The 16,707-nt window shown below is 53.7% G+C and overlaps 1 protein-coding gene across 5 annotated transcripts; it reads left to right on the top strand.

Annotated features, from left to right (window-relative positions):
* Positions 1–1,000: 1,000 nt before the first annotated feature.
* PLEKHO1 (pleckstrin homology domain containing O1) lies at positions 1,001–15,708 on the top strand. Of its 5 annotated transcripts, none has more exons than XR_014176579.1 (8): positions 1,001–2,205; positions 3,061–3,207; positions 6,089–6,229; positions 7,159–7,263; positions 8,966–9,067; positions 9,566–12,164; positions 12,728–12,761; positions 13,260–13,335. XR_014176579.1 is itself a non-coding variant. In XM_081968017.1 (7 exons), the coding sequence occupies exons 1-7, from the start codon at positions 2,176–2,178 to the stop codon at positions 15,553–15,555; spliced, it is 1,263 nt and encodes a 420-aa protein (XP_081824143.1). In that variant the 5' UTR covers positions 1,638–2,175; the 3' UTR covers positions 15,556–15,708. The 5 variants fall into 5 exon arrangements, 1 of the variants encoding a protein (XP_081824143.1); XR_014176576.1 differs by lacking the exon at positions 12,728–12,761 and adding an exon at positions 15,484–15,708 and having other exon boundaries at positions 1,637–2,205; positions 9,566–10,231; positions 13,260–13,355; XR_014176578.1 differs by adding an exon at positions 15,484–15,536 and having other exon boundaries at positions 1,637–2,205; positions 9,566–10,231; positions 12,728–13,355.
* Positions 15,709–16,707: the final 999 nt, after the last annotated feature.

Below are 16,707 nucleotides of genomic sequence, written 5' to 3'. Positions count from 1 at the left end.
CAGTATTTGGCCCTGGGTCAGCCTGGTGCTTCCGGCTGTGCGTGGGAGGGCGTTGGTCCTTCTGCTCTCCTGGGGCTGGAACCTCCAGGACAGAGGAGGGGTGGGGGGTGAGGGGTGTGGAGGTCCCAGTCCAGTGACCAAAGCTTGACCAGAATTCTTGTTAACTCTTTGCCATTGAGTATGAGAGAGTGTGGGGGTGAGACGAATAGACTGGAGGAGGAGAAGCCATCCAGGGCCCACGTGTGGTTAAGTCCAGGTTTTCCATAGGAGCCCCCCTGTGATGTTCGCTGCAGGAAGACAAGGTGGCGGGAAGGAAATCCCTCCGCCCTGAGGAGGGCCATTGTTCTCCTCCTCCTCTTCCTCTTCCTCTTCCTCCTGTGGGCTCAGCCTGCCAACTGTTGGCAGGGAGCAGGAGGCTCCCAATGCGAGCAGGTTAGCTTCTCTTTCTGATGCAACATTTCATCTTCTTTAATTAGCTGCAATCAGAACTGAAATTTTGACTGTTAAGGGTTAGGCCTAATTAAGCAGATTGCATTTCCCCCTTTTTTTCTCCCCCCCCCCCTTGTTTTCAAGTGGGACAGAGAGAGCGACGGGCCCAGGGATACCCAGCTGGCGTCTTACCTAAAGTGAGACTGGAACTCAGGGCCTCCAGTTTCTAGCCCGATGCTTTAACCACCATGCCAGGCTGGCTCTGTGGGCCTGCCTCTCGTGACAGCACCTGCCACTCTTATCCAGAGATCAGCCGCTAAGCAGAAGGGTCGGCTGTGGGTGTCTCCTTCCCCAAAGCAGCCAGGGGAGGTCAGCAGGCTCCAGGGGCTGTCGGCCTGCGCATCGGCAGGCAAGATGCACTAATGGACGGCTAAAATAAGCCGGACACGGGGGGAAAGGCTGGCATATGGCGAAGTTAGTAGGAGACGTGGAACGAAGAGAGTCCTTTGCCATTCTGGCAAATCATGCTAAGCCGGAAGTGGGTCCTAGACGCCTGGCTTGGAGAGAGGGTGCTTGGGGGGGGAGGGGCGCAATTCTCCACTGTGGTGGGGGTGTGCGCGAGGGTCCGTGCCCATCATCTGCATGGGCAGCTCTAGAAAGATGTGATGAGCCTCTGCATGTCAAGGTGACCTGTGCCCGGCTCCTGTAAGTCAGGCAAAGGGCCAGCCCTGCGTGCAGGAGCTTCTCTTGCTTTGCATGATTGACTCCCCCAAGCTCTCCACTCCCAACCGCCCGGCACTCGGCTCAGCACTCCCGAAGCCCCCTCCAGTGCCTGCCTGCCTGCCTCTTTTGCTCACGGTGTCTTTGGCACCATGTTGGGAGCAGCGGACTGCCATCTTATCCCAGGCCTGCTGGAGTCCCAGTGTCCTCTGTACGCTGCTTCCTTCTCCCTTCTCCTTTCTCACTTTACTGGTCCTGTTGCCCGCTGAAGACCTTGGTTGGATGCCGCAGCCGTTTTTGCTCCTAAGCAAGGTCACCAAATGGAGGTATTTCTCTCGGCAGGACCCCCTTGGTCTTCTCCCATGGTCGTGGCCGGTTGCTGGCTGAGCGTGACCTTCTTTCAGGAAGGACTGTGGAAAAGAGGGTCTCTGTGTGTGTCCCCCCCCCCCCGCGTTCTGCTTTGCCTGCCCCTGTTGAGTCCCTGGGCCGCACACACACCCCTCCCGCTCCTTGGGCCTTTCTGGCCCTGCTTCGTTCCCCCCTGATCTCTCCTAGATTCATAGCCAGCTGACTCAAACAAAGAAGAAAGGGTCTCTCCTCCCTCCCTCCCTCCCTCCCAGCCTCCTTCGCCTCTTTCCTGGTGAAAACGTCACGGCTTGTCTGGCTATAGAGGGTGCTGTGGAGCCCTGGAGAACCCTTTCCGTCCATGCCCAGGCGAGAGAAGGAGGAGGAGGAGGAGGAGGAGGAGGAGAGTCGGAGCAGGGGAGGGGGCTTCTGGGGGTCCCTCTGCCTGCACAGATGTGAGGGCATCGCAGGGGCAATTTCTGCCTCCAGATCATGGGAACTCCCTTGTGCTTCCCTTAAGGAGGAGAGGTTTATTTTTCTCCCCCTCCCCAATAATTGCACAGATCCCCAGTTCTCTGCCTGGCAAAGACCCGCTCTGATTTTTTCCTGCACCCCCCCCCTCCCAGCACACCCTCTCCCCCCCCCCTTCCCTTTCCCTCTTCTGGACAGCTGCATTGAGGAATGATGAAAAAAACCAATTCGGCTAAACGGGTGAGTCTCTTCTGCTTTCTGGGTAGCTCTCCCCCCCTCCCCCTCCCGGGGCCTTTTCCTGGCGTTGTTATTGTCCACTTTCTCTGCTGGGTCTGTGGGCGACGGGGTCCCTCAGAGTGAGCCACTCTTGTTCCAACTTTCCTTCCGTCCCTCCGTTCCCCCCACCCCAAAATCCGCTTGTCTCTGCTTTCTGATCATTCAGCCTTTCAAGGGACGCCGTCCCCAAATGGAGGGTCTCCATTATTGTAGCTCTGTTTGCATTCATTTAGAAATGTCTCTCTGTGCATTTGGGTGGATTTCCTTTTTCCTTCCCTGGATGAAGAGAGGGGGATTAGGAATGCAGCGAGAGTGAAATTGGAAAATGTTTGCCTTGCGAAACCTAGAGAGGGTTTTAGTCTGTATTTCGGAGAGAGAAGGGCTCCATCGTCGCAATTATTAAATGCTGATTGGGCCAAGAGCAGATGGATTCCAGCCTTCTTCCTCCTATAAAGCAGGTGGCAGCAGCATCGTTTTGGTTCTATTTATTTATTTCCCTTACATCATTTTGTCTCCTTTGTAATTGTGGTAGTGTTTTGTTTTGTTTTTAAACCAAGGGACTTTGTCAGGCTGCTCTGTGTGTGCAGTTGCCAGCCATCCCAGGTGACCTGGGGGGCTTTGGGGGGCTTTGGGGAAGGGCCAGCGATGGGGAGAGGAGAGCTTTCTGGGCCAGGGGACGGGTGCTGGCAGGGGGGGCAGGCCGGGACCCCCCATCCTCCTCTTAACTGCTTCTCTCCTGCCTTTCTCTTCTCCCGCTTGTCCCCCCCCTCCCCCCCACCCCCACCCCCGTCCTTTGCTCCCTTTCCTTTTGGACTACAGGGGTTCCAGGAAGGGAGCCAGCAACCGCTGCAGCCTGAGAAGGTGGGCTGGGTCCGAAAATTCTGTGGGAAAGGCATTTTTCGGGAGATTTGGAAAAACCGTTTTGTGGTGCTGAAGGGTGACCAACTTTACATCTCGGAGAAGGAGGTTGGTAAGAGGTTGCTCCCATCCCACTTCTTTAGCCGAGCCTTTCCTTTCTCCCCACCCCTTGCATTTCAGGGGACTGAATTATGTGACCCTCTCGCTCAGATTCCGCTCCTTCAGTAGTTGGTCGGTGGAAGAGGAAGTTGAGGCGGAAGAGAGGGACGAGAGACCGTCAGCTGGACCGTCAGACTTTCCTGCGGGAGGGGCTGCCTTTTCATTGCCTCTCAAAGCTGGAGGGCAAATTCACGGGTGAAATGCTCCTTTGACCCTCACCTGGCCAGAATCTGTCAGGAGTTCATCCCTGGGCTTCAGGTCTTGTGGCCCAGGCTGGAGCCTGCCAGGAGACATCATGAGATGCGGGTGGGTGGGTGGGTGGGTGGGGGTTGGGGTAGGGGAGGGAGGGAGGGATGACAGTCCCAGCAACGGACCGCCTTCCCTGGTAGGCACCTTGTGGCATCCCCTCAGCCCCAGGAGGCTCAGGGCCTAAGAGGCTGTTGGTGGAGCCAGTCCCACTGACAGGACGAAGGGCTTGGATTGAGCTCTCCCCTGGTCGGTCAGCTCTTCCTCCTCCTCCTCCTCCTCCTCCTCCTCCTCCTCCTCCTCCTCCGCCGTGGAGTCCGAACGTGGCTTCCTGTCTGAACTCAGGTTCTGGGAAGCAATCCCTGCCCCAGCACACAGATGCCGTGTAGGGTTTGGAGGCTCTTGGGTCGTTCTGGCTGCCAGCTCTGCAAGCAGGTAGAGGGTCCCGTAGCCCCTTGGGGAAGCAGCTGAGCCTTTGCAGGTTGCAGACTCGGCTGGACTTTGGCCAAGAATCCCAGATTCCCTCAGCAGGCTGGCCTGAAGTGAACCTGAGCAAGATGTTTGAGCAAGGCCAGAGGACCCGCCTGGTCTCTCTCCTCTTCTTCCGCCCCGAAAGGTTGGGAGGGTTTCCATGGCAGTCGACCAAAAGGGATGATTGTCTGCACACCTTCCTTTTCTGGCATTCGGAAAGCCTGGGGTGAATTTTGCATATCCGTTTTTAGGATTTCTCTGCTTAGTGGCTTTGGGGCAAAGTATACGTTACATGCAAATTATTTTTCCACTGGCCCTTATTCAAATGAGCGTCCCTGGAGGTGTGAATATCTGTTGCTTAAAACCTTCTTCTCTGATGTTAGGTTTGTGTTGCTATTTGTTCTTTGCAATAGTCACTTTCTAATGCAAACTTTTGGTGCTCAAACATCGCTTGGAAGTTTCACATTGATCCTAACTCTGGATGAGGAGGAAACCAAGGCTGAGAGAGGTGCTTTCCTCAGTTTCCCTCCTCCTCACATCTTTTCCTTCCCGCCATCGGATTTACCCAGGTCCAGAAATTAGTTGCTTTTCCCCCTCGCTTCCCATTTCAATCAATCAATCAATCAATTTAAATTTATTAGCCGCTCCCTTTCCGAATAGGACTCGGGGCGGCGTACAATGGAGTAAAAAACATATAACATTTACATAAACCCATGACATACATAAATACAAAAACACACATGTACGGAGGAGGTTAACAGATACAATACATAGACAATTAAAAACCATTAAAATACCCTAATTATAAAACCCCATGTACAATCCAAATTCAAAATGTTAAAAACAGACAGTCAGGAGGGGTACGAGAAAATTACGGTTGAGCCAGGCCAGATAGTTGAAAGAGGTGGGTCTTCAGTTGTACACGGAAGGAGCGGAGATCGGAAGTAATCCTGATGTCACGGGGGAGGTCATTTGTTCCATTTCACACATTTAAAGGAATGGGCAGGCCTCTCACCCTCCCCCCCCCCTGGCCTCCCGTGGTCGATGTAAGGGCCCTAGGGTGAGCGGACAATGGAGGCGGAAGGGAGGCAGGGATGAGCTAAGATCATTCACTTACATAATCTGTTACCTGTTATTCAGTACTCTCATAGTTTATTTATTTATTTTATTTTATTTGACTTCTAGACTGCCCCCTCTCCCCGAAGGGATTCAACTCCTCCTGGAGGCCAAAGGAATTGCTTAGATTTCACAAAAGAGACACTCCAGCAGCATTTGATTACCCTGAACCCGAACAAGGGCTTGGCTGGTAGGGAAAGGAAGGCGGCATTAGCCATGCAGGCAGGGGATGAGCTCCGGTTGCAAGTCATCGGATAGTGAGGATCAGCTGGAAAGGGGCTAAGGGGGTGGGGTGGGGAGAGGAAGAGGCGGCTGAGCTCCTGCTGGTCTCTGGGCAGCCTGGGGTGGCCCCTCTCAACCCCCTGGCGGGTGCAGGACTATGGAGGGGCAAAACGAGAGCTTCCTTAAGAGTGGAAATTTTAATTTTTGCTTTCACTCTGAAAAGCAAAGGGGAAAAACGCTCATTGTTTTTAATGCCAGCACTAATTATAATCACTCCCGGAAGAAGTGCCTCTCCTTCATCCTTGCCCAGGAAGCGGCAGGGCCCCTGCCAGCATAGTGGGGCTGTCTTTTCATGCAGCCCCCGTCGCTTAAAACTGTTCTCCTTTAAAACTTTTAGTTAATGCAAACTTGATACCAGCTCGAACCCCATTAAACCTTACTAGGCAGGCAGCTCAGGTTCCTCGTCCATTTATCCTTCCTAGGTTGATTCGTGTTCTGAGAAATTACGTTCCTTTCCCCCCTGTGGCAAATCTGTGGGATGTGTTGCTGACAAGGCGGCGTCTGCTCCCTTGTCCCAGCCAAGCAAAACCTCCGGGTGTCCTGGGGCTATGGAGGGGCTGTCCAAACTCAACCTTTCGTTTTCATGCCTGTGTTGGGAACTAGAATTCTGTGTGTGTGTGTTTTGATGCAGTGAATGAGTGCAAAGAATCCTTCATCGCGACCTCCTTGGCTGGCGGTGTCTGCCCTCGTAAACCTGTGATCTGTTTGTCTGCAGCTCCGAGATGAGAAGACCATTCAGGAGGTCTTTGACTTGAACGATTACGAGAAGTGTGAGGAGCTCAGGAAGTCCAAAAGCAGAAGCAAAAAAAACTACAGCAAGTTCTCCCTCGCCCACTCCAAGGAGCCTGGCAACACAGTAAGCGCCCCCAGCCCTCCCTCCCTCCCTCCCTCCCTGCCTCCTGGCTGCGCATACAGGGCCCCTGCCTTCGGTTGGGAGTAGGTGGTGGCCATCCTGTCCTTCCAAGCCCTGGAGACCCTGCAGAGAAGGAGCCGCTGGCTGTGCCTGGCAGCAGCACTTCTTCTTCAGGGAATGGGCCTGGACGAGGGCTGAACGGCAACCGGTCTGGGTCTCTCTCTCTCTCTCTCTCTCTCCCTTCCACCATTGTGTCTGCTCTTCAGACAGAGACCGCCTGGCTGCTTCCTCCACTTCTTGGGCCATCAGCAGGAATTCGGATAACATTTCCTCTGACTAGAAAGGGGTCGGAGCAATTTCTGCACGCTTCGCATGGAGGCTTGTGAAGCAATGCAGCCCAGAACCTGCAGGCGGCTTGCTCCCCAAGATCTCCCTACCCGATCATTGGCCCTGCGGCTAATCCATCCCTCCCGGCTCCCTCTCCAGGAACAGGACAGCCCCCCATCCCACCCCCCTTCAGCCGTCAGTGGCCTGAGGGTTTCCATTCTCTCCATCTCCTGGCGGCACCCCACTCCTTTCCACTGGGTCTTGCAGGCCACCGGGTCCTTGCTTAGAGCAGCCTTCCCCTCCGGTGCCCCAGATCTATTTTGTTTTATTTATGTCTGCATCGCCTTGATGTGGCCGCCCACCTCGTAAAAAGTGGCAGGTGCCTTGGGGTGCCGTTGCCATCGGGCACTGCAGTCCCAGCACCCCTGGGGATGGCTGGGATATAAGCGGTTGCAGGCGGTTGTAAGGCAGCAGTGGAGAGGAGGCCATTGTTTCCTCCTTCACTCCAAAGCTGCGAACGCTGCCGGACGTTATCTTGGACTGGGGTCAAGCGAGACGGGTAAGCCCATCCTTGGCTGCCGATGATGCCTCCCTCTCTCTCTCAGGCGCCCAATCTCGTCTTCCTGGCCGTGAGCCCCGAAGAAAAGGAGTCTTGGATCAATGTGCTCAACTCTGCCATAATCCGGGCCAAAAACCGCATCTTGGATGAGGTGAGCAGCCTGTCCTGACCCACTGGCCTCCCCGGAGTCCCCGTCTGGGGCAGGGTAGGAGGAGCCCAGAGCTGTGCAAGAGAGATACACCCCAACCCTTTGGCTTGCTTGCAATCGTGGTGGGGGTGGTCTGTGGCAGGTGCTGCTCACCCAGCCTGGCTTTTCTTCAGCCCGCAGCCCATGCCTTTGGGGGGGGGGGGGTCCCAGGCAGTGGGGAAATCAGGGGGGGTGGGTTGCTGCCGCCATTGCTGCCAGTTCGCTTCGCCCGTACGGGCACAGTTGACTTTGAATTGTTCTGCGCATGTGCAGAACATGAAAATATGACTAAAAAACACGCCAGCGTGGGCAACCAGGGAACCGGTTCAGGGGGCGTGGCCAGCCCGTTCGCTGCCTGTTTGGGCGACCAAGGCCAAAATACCCCTACCTGAACTAGTGCGAACCGGTGGGAGCCCACCTCTCTGGTGCAAAGGCCGTGCTTGCGTTGGGTCTCACTTCTTGAAAGGGGGCCTGGCAGTGGGGTCTCCCTTCTCAAGTGTCCAGGTTGAAAGTGCCAGAAGGCCCGAGTCGACCTTCCTGCTTGCACCTGACCAGGCACATCAGTCGCTTTTTAGTTCATTCTGGATCAATCTCTCCTGTAAAGAGAAAAGAAAAGAGAAAAGGGAGAGTGGCAGAGATTTCCCCTTTATTTTAATCCTGGCAATAATCCTTTGGGAAGGGAGAAGAGATGCGCAATAATCCGTTAGAGAGGGAGAAGGGATGCGCAGGGATGTCCTTGCAGAGGGAGATGATGGTGGTGCTGCTGGCGCCGCATGTGGAGGCCCCCTTCGGATCTGTGAATGGCCGAGTGGTTTTCGATCTGAAGTAAAATTGGGGGCAGAGAAAATAAGGGGGGAGGAGGGGACAGCAGAGGGCAATGGAGTAGGTTTCTTTTTATTTAAATTTAGAAAAGGGGTCACCAGGCCCTCCTGATGGTCTGTGGAGAAGGGGCAGAAGAATAGAAGGGGGAGTTGATTTTCCATTGTGACAGAGGAAGATCCGTCAGGGGAGAGAGATGAGGGTTTTAAGGGTTTTCAAAGCAGAGAGGGAAGCGAAGGCCGGCCGTGTTTTCTCTTCTGATCGCTTCAAATGAAAGAGACACGAGTGGGAAGTGACAAAAGCAGACCTGTTGCTGGCTTGGGAACGCCTCCCCAGATTCTTTATACTCTCAGAGCCAAAGAGGGAGGAATGGCGGGGGGGGGGGGGGTAGTGGATGTGGGCTTGGGGAGAGGGTAGGAGCGGGCAGGGAAGAGCCCCCTCTTCCCCGCACCTTGCAGGGGGGGCTGAAAAGAGGAGAAAGTAGAGTACATGGGGGAGAATTTTGTATGGAGATGCCCGTTCTTGCATTTATTCAGGGATACTTTTAATTCTTCTTCTTGCCACATAGGGAACTCACAAATTACCCAATGAAATGCTCTTTCCTTGAGCTTGGGGCCTCTACCGGAGGAGGGAACCTTTTCCTCCCTCCCCAAAGAAATGTCGGCCGATTGGGAGGAATAGGCCAGAGAGCTGCAGTCTGAACTATTGGATGTAGAGACGGGTGGATGGGTGGGGGAAATCATTTCTCCCGGGAATTAAACCATTCACACCATTTGTCAAGTAAACTCCAGTTAGTCCAGCACGAGGCGTGTGGTGGTGGTTGATGGGTGTTTCTCTTGCTTCCCAGGTGACGGTGGAGGAGGAGAGCTTTCTCGCCCATCCCACTCGGAACAGAGCGAAGATACAGCACTCCAGGCGGCCTCCAACCAGAGGCCACTTGACGGCCGTGGTAAGTGCAGGAGGAGGAAGGGGGCAGGCTCCCCTTCAGCCAGCCGAGCTGCTGCTGCTGCTGCTGCTGCTGCTGCTGCTGCTGCTGCCCCTTCCGATAGCGATAGCGGGAAGCACGTCTGCTTCCCCCCCCCCTCCCCCCCCCTCCCCCCCCTCCCCCCCCCTGAGAGAGGAGAGGCAGAGGGGTTTGGGGGTGGGATGGGTCCGCATTTCCTCATCATGCCTCCCTTTGAGTCACCAAAGGTCGGATGGTCTCAGGAAGCTACGGCCACTTCTGTCCACTCAGTGTCCACCATTCCAACTCAGCTGATTCAGCCACACCTAGCTGGATCTGCACAGACTGCGAACGGCAACAGGATGTGGAAACTGATACCAAGATGTAGTTTTGTATCAAAACCCCTTTTCCGTGATTCTTTCCGCCCTTCCTGGAGAGTCGGTTTTTTCACACATGCTCCCCCCCCCCCACCCCATTTCCCCTGCCTTTCTCCTGCCTTTGCAGGCATCTACCTCAACCTCTGACGGGATGCTGACCCTGGACCTAATCCAGGAGGAGGAGGCCTCCCCAGAAGACCACGACCCCCGTGAGGAGAGTTTCCGGGTTGACCTGGACAAATCGGCCGCCCATTTCTCCCCTGGCCAAAGGCGCTCAGATTCAGAGGACGCCAAGGACTCGGAGAAGGCAAGCAGCCTCCCACGGAGGAAGAACCCGTCGGGGGAGAAGTCTTCCACCCACAGGGAGGCCTTTGGCAAAGGGACCATGTACACCCCTCAGGTCCCCAAGAAGCTCTCTCATCTGGAGAAGAACAAATGTGCCTCTATGGAGGAAATCCTCTCCTGCTGGGACTCCCCCTCAGCTGGCCAGCCAGCGCTGAGGACCGGCCTCAAGGACCGAGCGGCTTCCCCCGAGCCGGAGCAGCTGGCCAGGATACAGGCGCTGGTGGCGCTGCAGCTGGAGAAGACGCAGGGCCTGCTGACGGAAGCCAGGGGCTACGGGGGAGAGGGGGGGCGGAAGGCGCAGGAGCTCAGCTCTGCCGCCTCGGCTGCTGCCCCTGCCTGTGCCCCCTCCTCTCCCAAGCTGGACTCGGCGGCCACCTTGCAGGAGATCCAGAGGCTGCTGGGCGAGGCCTCCTCCAGCTGGAGCCAAGCCCAGAAAGTGCTGCAAGAGGTGAGAGAACTGAGGCGCCTCTACCAACAGCTGCGGCTCTCCAGACCTGCTCCCCCACAGAGCCTGCTGCTGCCTCAGTACAGGAAGAGCCTGATGTGAAGGCAAGCGGTGGGGCAATCTCCAGGGAGAACAGGGCATGGGGCAGCTAGGAGGGTGCAGCGGTTGGGCAGCGGATGTGCTGTGGGAATTGGTAGCATTTCATGCTTCCCGGGTGCCGGCTGTTCCTCGATCCTCACTCCTCACCAACTCGGCTTTCCCCTCACTTCCCCCACAGTTACATGTGGCGTCCCCTGTTCCTCTTTTCCAACTGCAAGGTAGCCCGTTTCAACATATCCTTCGTCTCTGCAGCCCCCAGAAGGCAGCAACTTAATTTTTCAGAGACAGCCTGGTTCTCTTTTGGCGCCATGGTCTTCTCAGTGAACCCCTTCTTTCCAAGGAAGAGCTCTGCTTTCCTTCCCCACAAACACCCCTCGGGTGCGCCACCCTCCCAAATGCCAGGAGAGTTGGAGTGCATCTCAGGCGCCAGGGGGCGTGGCCTCCTCGGCAGGGTCCCTCCCGTGTCCCCCTGGGTCCCCGGTGACCACTCTGCCATTCGGTGGGGCCATTTCCCTGCTTGGGTCCAAGTCCATATTCCGCTGCAAAGGCAACTTCGCCGCCTGAAACTATGCAGGAGACTATTTTCCAAACTCGAGGCAGTCCCAGAAGCCGCCGGGACCAAAAAACGGGTGACCCAGTTCTACTGAGGTCCTTGACTGGAACCGGGGAGGCAGCTTCTGCCCTTCATCCCAGGCAGTTCTGGTCCATGGGCTTTAGGTACCTCGTAACATCGTTCCATGTCCCTTATTCCACGTGGTTTTGCTCCCCCCCCTGCCCACCCCCCCCGTCGCTTTCCTCAGCCTTCCTTCTGACCTTCAGGCGTAGCTCACGAGCAGCAACAGGCACCCCTTGCTTAGAAAGCATGGCGAGCATCGTGTGGTTTTGCTTGTCGGCAGAACGTGGGAGGCCAGGCCATCTTCAGGGGCCTCATCTGATCCTTTCAGTGCAATAGGAGAAGAGTAGACGGAAGCGTTCCATGGCCACCCATGCCAACCCATCGCTCCTTCGGCAGAAGTCCCTGGTTCCTTTAGCTCAGGACTGCCCCCCCCCCCCGCATACTCTGCTGCCTGTGTGAAAGTTCAGAGGGCATCTCGTCCCCTTGAGTTGAGTTGGGTCTCATCCCCGTTTTGGTGACAGGAGCATGTCTTCTGTGGTATCAGAAGAGATGTCTCCAGTGCTCTGTATACTCCACCAGCCACCGCCTTGCCCCATCGACTCCATCAACCAATAAACCCAGTCCCCTTTCGTTTCCTTTTTCCATCACTGATACTGGAGCACAGCGGACACTGTGTTGGGCAGGAGGAACTCAAGAGGAAGCCTCTCCTGAACGCGGCCATTACTCTCCGTTTACTTGCAAAATTGTTCTCCCGTGGAGGATTTATTGGTGGTTGAAAGGGCTCTCTGGTTACAGTCAGAGCCATAGGGGCCCTCCTGCCCTTCCTGTCTTCAGAGAAACCACAGAGAGGAGGGTTGAGGTCCATAGGATTTCTCCAGCCAGCAAGATCTCACAGCAGAAAGTGCTTCCCCGTGAGAGGGTCACCCCTGCTCCCCCTTCTGTGGCCATCCCTCACTGCTTAAGAAGGTCCCCTTGTGATCGCCTCTCTGTGGCCTCCGTCCTCCTCCTCGTGCTGGCTCAGCCGAGAGTCAGGAAGGGAAGACTCGGCACAGGTTGCAACTCAGGCACCTTCATCATATCCTGGCAGACGGATACCTCTCTGCTCAGCAGAACTCCTTGGCTACCCCACTGGTGGAACTGGCGAAGAAGAAGAGTCCCCCCGTTCTTGATGTTTCCATGGGTGGCCCTTTCTGCTCAGGCTTAGGAGGAAGCGAGGCCCACGTGAGTCTTCCAACCCCCCCCACCCCAAGAGAGAGAGAGGGAGGGAGAGGATTGGAAACGGATGCCCCACAACAGGACTTTCCAGTTGGCCTCAGGTGCCCTCCTTGCCCTTTTCTAAGGGAAACGGAGAAATTTATTTGCCCTTCTCTTCTTTTCCCAAACTTACGATGGCCTTTTAGGGTGGGAGTTACCTTTGTGTTCATTTTACACCCCCCTGAGTTTTCTTAGGGAGTAACCACATTCACATCTTGCTTCTGTAACAGGCGAAAGTAGGTGCACAAAGTCAAGATTAGCATGTAGCTCAATAAAATTAAAAAGGGACAAGAAACTTGTACCCTGGTGAGGTTTAGGGCAATAGAGAAACATGGAAATAAATAATTCGCCCCACTGAAGAGAGGTTTATCCATGCCCGCTCTTTTCCCTGGAAAGGGTTGAGATCACAAAGGACCATAACAAAACCCATGAAAGTAATCCTTACAGCATTTTTTAATCCTGAAAGAAAAACCATTCCCATGTACAAACCAATTGCGAAGCTCTCACTAATGCATGTCGGCATTTTTCAGGAGACGAGAGAGAGAAGAGGAACTGAAGCGCTGGGTGAGTTCCCTATAGGAACTTTTGCTTAGAATTGATGACTGACTGGGGTCTGTTTTTATGCTGCTTCAGTCAAGCAAATCTAAGTGGCTTAAAAAGCTAGAAGACAATATAGTCCATTCAGATGTTACCAATACATAGTTCAGACTATAAGCTCAAAAGCGATACAAGAGTGAAAAATTCATCGGGGAACAGAGCGTGCAAATGCCTAAAAATGATAGTGATAAAAAGCAGCGCTAATGAGGTTGGAAGGAATTTAACACGTCTCTGTAAAGCGGTATTTCACACGGGTGCCAGCAGCTGTTCTTCCGCTGCTGCTTGCGGGATAATGTTTTTGGCATGTTAGAGATGAAGTTGGTATTATAGCAATATTTATTTTAGAGTGTGTTTCCATTGTTCCAAAGTAAATAACACCAAGGGCTGCCTGTAGGGTTTCCTCTCTCTCTTTTTTTAAGGACTGCATACGGACACCACAGTTGTTGATGTACATTTGTGTTGTAGGACACTCGGAATATTTCGTTTCCTTCAGATTCGTAGGGTTGACAATCTTCATCATTTTTGAGTTTCCAGGGCAGGTGATCTGCTGCTCGTAACCGGGTGAGACTTTGTGCTGAGTGCTCCCCGCTCAGGGTAGGAGCTCCCCTTCTGATGCGCCAGGTGAGAGCAGGCCTGGCTCCCTTGCAGCTCCCCACCCCCCACCCTTGGCGACAGCTGCCATTGCTCTGAGCCAGGAAGTTGGCTCAGTTGGGGGGGCCCTGGGGCTCTGGAAAGAGGGAGAATGCGTGGGATGCTCCAGTTCCTCTTAGCCTGCCTGCCTGAAAGCCATTTTCCACAATTCTGATTCGCTGTTTTAGTCAGGACAGGGCTTACTCTAGAAACAGACTTTGGTTCCTTTTCTTCAGGTCTGAACTGACTTTTTAAAAGGTTTGGCTTCCTCCCTCCTCCTCCTCCTCGGGGGTTTTTCCTCCCACACATAGGTTAGCTAACCCTCAGTACGGAGTGACCCTCTCTTTCCTTCGCTGCACCCCCTCACACAGTTTCAGAGAATTCAGGGCTGGGCTTGAACAGGTTTTGTACGTCGATTCTCAAAGCCCCAAAATTTATTTCTGGGGAAGACCAATCTGAAGTGCAGATATCTGGAACCGCTAGATGGCAGCAGAGAGAGATGAGAAATTAGTAGCTTCTTGCTGCCATCTTACCTTGTTTATGTTGCTGCTTATAAGTAATTTACTTTCGTTTCATTTTTCTTGGGGATTTGTTTTGTGACCATAAGTGAGAAAACAAGTTCTAGATTCCAGCTACGTCCTCCCATGGTACAAGCTAATTATTATTGCATTTTTGGAAAAGTCTCTATGCAGGGTGTCCTTTGGAGAGGATTGGCTGGGTGTTGGCATGAGCTTCTGGGTCCAGGACAGAGGCCCGATGAGTCAGTCCCCCAGCTCTCCCACAGGCGAGGTCACAGCTCGGGAGGAACAGACTGCCACCCTTGAAGCCTTGAATGGGGGGGTGGGGGGTGATAGGAGGCGTGGGTGTTGGGGACAGCTGCTTGTGAAGGCTTTCCCAGAGAGGATCTACATGGCTGTGGGTGGATGCAGCAACTATGTGTCTCCTGCAAAAGTCAGCAATGCATGTGTAGTGGCCCCACTCCCAATATGCAACCCCCGTGCAAAAGCCCACCTGTGCAACCTGCGCAAAACTGCCTGCACTCTTGGATTGTGACAAAGAGTTAAATGTTGCTTCCACCCCAAGGACTGTGAAATTCTGTGATGTCTATCAGTGTGGCAGACAGAGAGCGCAGTCCAGGAGAAAAAGCTTTAGGATCACCTACTTCCTTTCCCCTTCCCCTTCCTCTCCCTTCCCTTCTTCATTTGTTTCAAAAATTCTGTGGACGCTAAGAAGCTAATTTATTTTTTTAAGAAATCTATGCAAACTGCTTATGAAATCTTTTCCTGTTCTTCGCTCTCTCTCTCTCTCTCTCTCTTTTCCTGGGCAACATAGCTTGCATGTAGAAGCCTATTAAAACCTGTGAAAGGCTTTTCTTCCTGAGAAATCTCGGCTGGAAGCTCTTGGTCTCCTCTCGGCATCTATGGGGAGCTTCCTCTCCTATAGGGCTGCAGAAGCGGTGGGCACATAAATGGACACAGTTGGCAGAGAACTTCCTTTCTTTGGCTTCCGGACCTTTGGGTGATCATCTCTGTGTAACCAAGGGCCGGTTACAGGGTTTCTTAAGCAGAGCAGGAGCATCGGTTCTGCTGAGAGATGCCTTCCCCCTCCAGGAGACCATGGCTGGGGATTCATCCCTTGGCTCATCCTCTGCCAGGCTGGTCCCTTGCGCTAGCCCCAAGCATATGGCCCTTCTGGTGCGAGTCTCTTCCCCGCAGTTCTTCTGCTGTGGCACATGGAAGCTCCATTCTTGGCTGCTGCTGTGAGACGCCGCTCTGCCTTTGTCCAGCTCCTTTCTTAATGCCACCCGGCTAGTGGCTGCGGCTGAACCTTACACCAGTCAGTGCCCTGAGCGAATTATGCCCCGCATGGAAAGGTCATTCATTAATTAATGTGAATAACCTCTCAGCCTGTTACTTTTAGCAAGGTTGTTCTCTTGGCTATCTGTGAAGTTGCATAAGCCTCTATCCCGTCTCCTCTTTTCTTTCTTTCTTTTGCTGACCTAAAAGTTGAAACTTCCCTTGATTTCCTGAGTTGACACTTGTGACATACTTGCATTTAGGTTCTGGCTTGGTTTCTGGTGTCTGTTTCTTCTCTGCTCTTCTCAGCGCCTGACTCGTCCAAGGAAGCCTAACTCTGCACTGATTTTTACGTGAAATCTTTTTTTAAAAAGTCCCGCGTGCCGTCTGGGCAGCATGTTGCTCCAGCTTGCTGCTATTCTTGTTTACCTGGTTTGATATTTAAGGCTGTGCTAAATATGAAAATAAAACCACTGAATGTTTTTAAACAGTGTATTTTTAGGTGTATTGTCAGCTTCACATTAACGGCTAGTTTACATTCTCAGGGAAGGGTGTGTGTGTGTGTGTGTGTGTGTGTGTGTGCTGTGGGGACTATGTTTGTTTGGACAGCAGCACAAATAAGGTCAAAGAATTAAGCTGAACATTAGCAGATCAGTTTCTCTTCTTCAGAAGGCAGGCAGTGGATTCCTTTTGGAGGGCTAGGGCAGGGGATGGTAAGGATTGTTTTTTGTAGTGGAGAAATCCACCCGATCTGGTGGAAATGTTCTGATAAAATCCATGAATGTGTGTGTATTTTAAAGTAGAAGTGGCTTTTCTGTCCAAAGAGGTGCGGTCCTCATAAACAAAAGCTACTAGTTTCTGATTTGGCTGATCAGTTCAGTCCCCATAGATTTCTGAGTTTCTAAGAGCCAACCTAAATTCGTCCAGTCACAGAGCTGCCTTCGATTGGGGGCATGGGATTGCTGGAGTGGCCCTTGTGGGTTCAATAGCTGCGCAACCCTGGAGACGCCAGAAGGGGGAATCCCTTCGTGCAGGAAGCAAACCGCATCAGGGGTCGACCGAATAGCCTTTGCCACAGTCTGTCTTGAAGAACACGCCACGAAGGGCAGGGTTTGCACACGCCCGGGGCCACGTCCACACCAAAGTAATCCCGCGAGAGCCTGTTTTAAGAAGGGAAAATATGCCTGAAGGCCATGGAGCCCCAGGAGCTCTTAGCCCATCCTGGGCTTCATCTTCATTGAGTGGTTTAGGTTTAGGAATGGTTTAGGTTGGGAGGAAAGGCATGAAAAAGAAGGATCTGTTGGATCCCACGGATTGGTGTTTGTGTGGGCATGCGTGGCCTCTGCTAGTGCTGCCTGCACCTGCCCTTCCCTTCCGAGGGCTTCCGAGACAGAAGGCGGGACTAATGGCGATGGAAAGCAGGGGCAGCTGGTGGGCAGAAAGGAGGCGTCTCATGGAACTTCCTCTGTTCTGGTTTCCCGCCCATC

Source organism: Natrix helvetica, assembly GCF_964273705.1.
Source record: "Natrix helvetica genome assembly, chromosome: 16".
NCBI lineage: Eukaryota > Metazoa > Chordata > Lepidosauria > Squamata > Natricidae > Natrix > Natrix helvetica.
The sequence above is the reverse complement of the archived record's forward strand: the minus strand, read 5'-3'. Positions and strand labels throughout refer to the sequence as shown.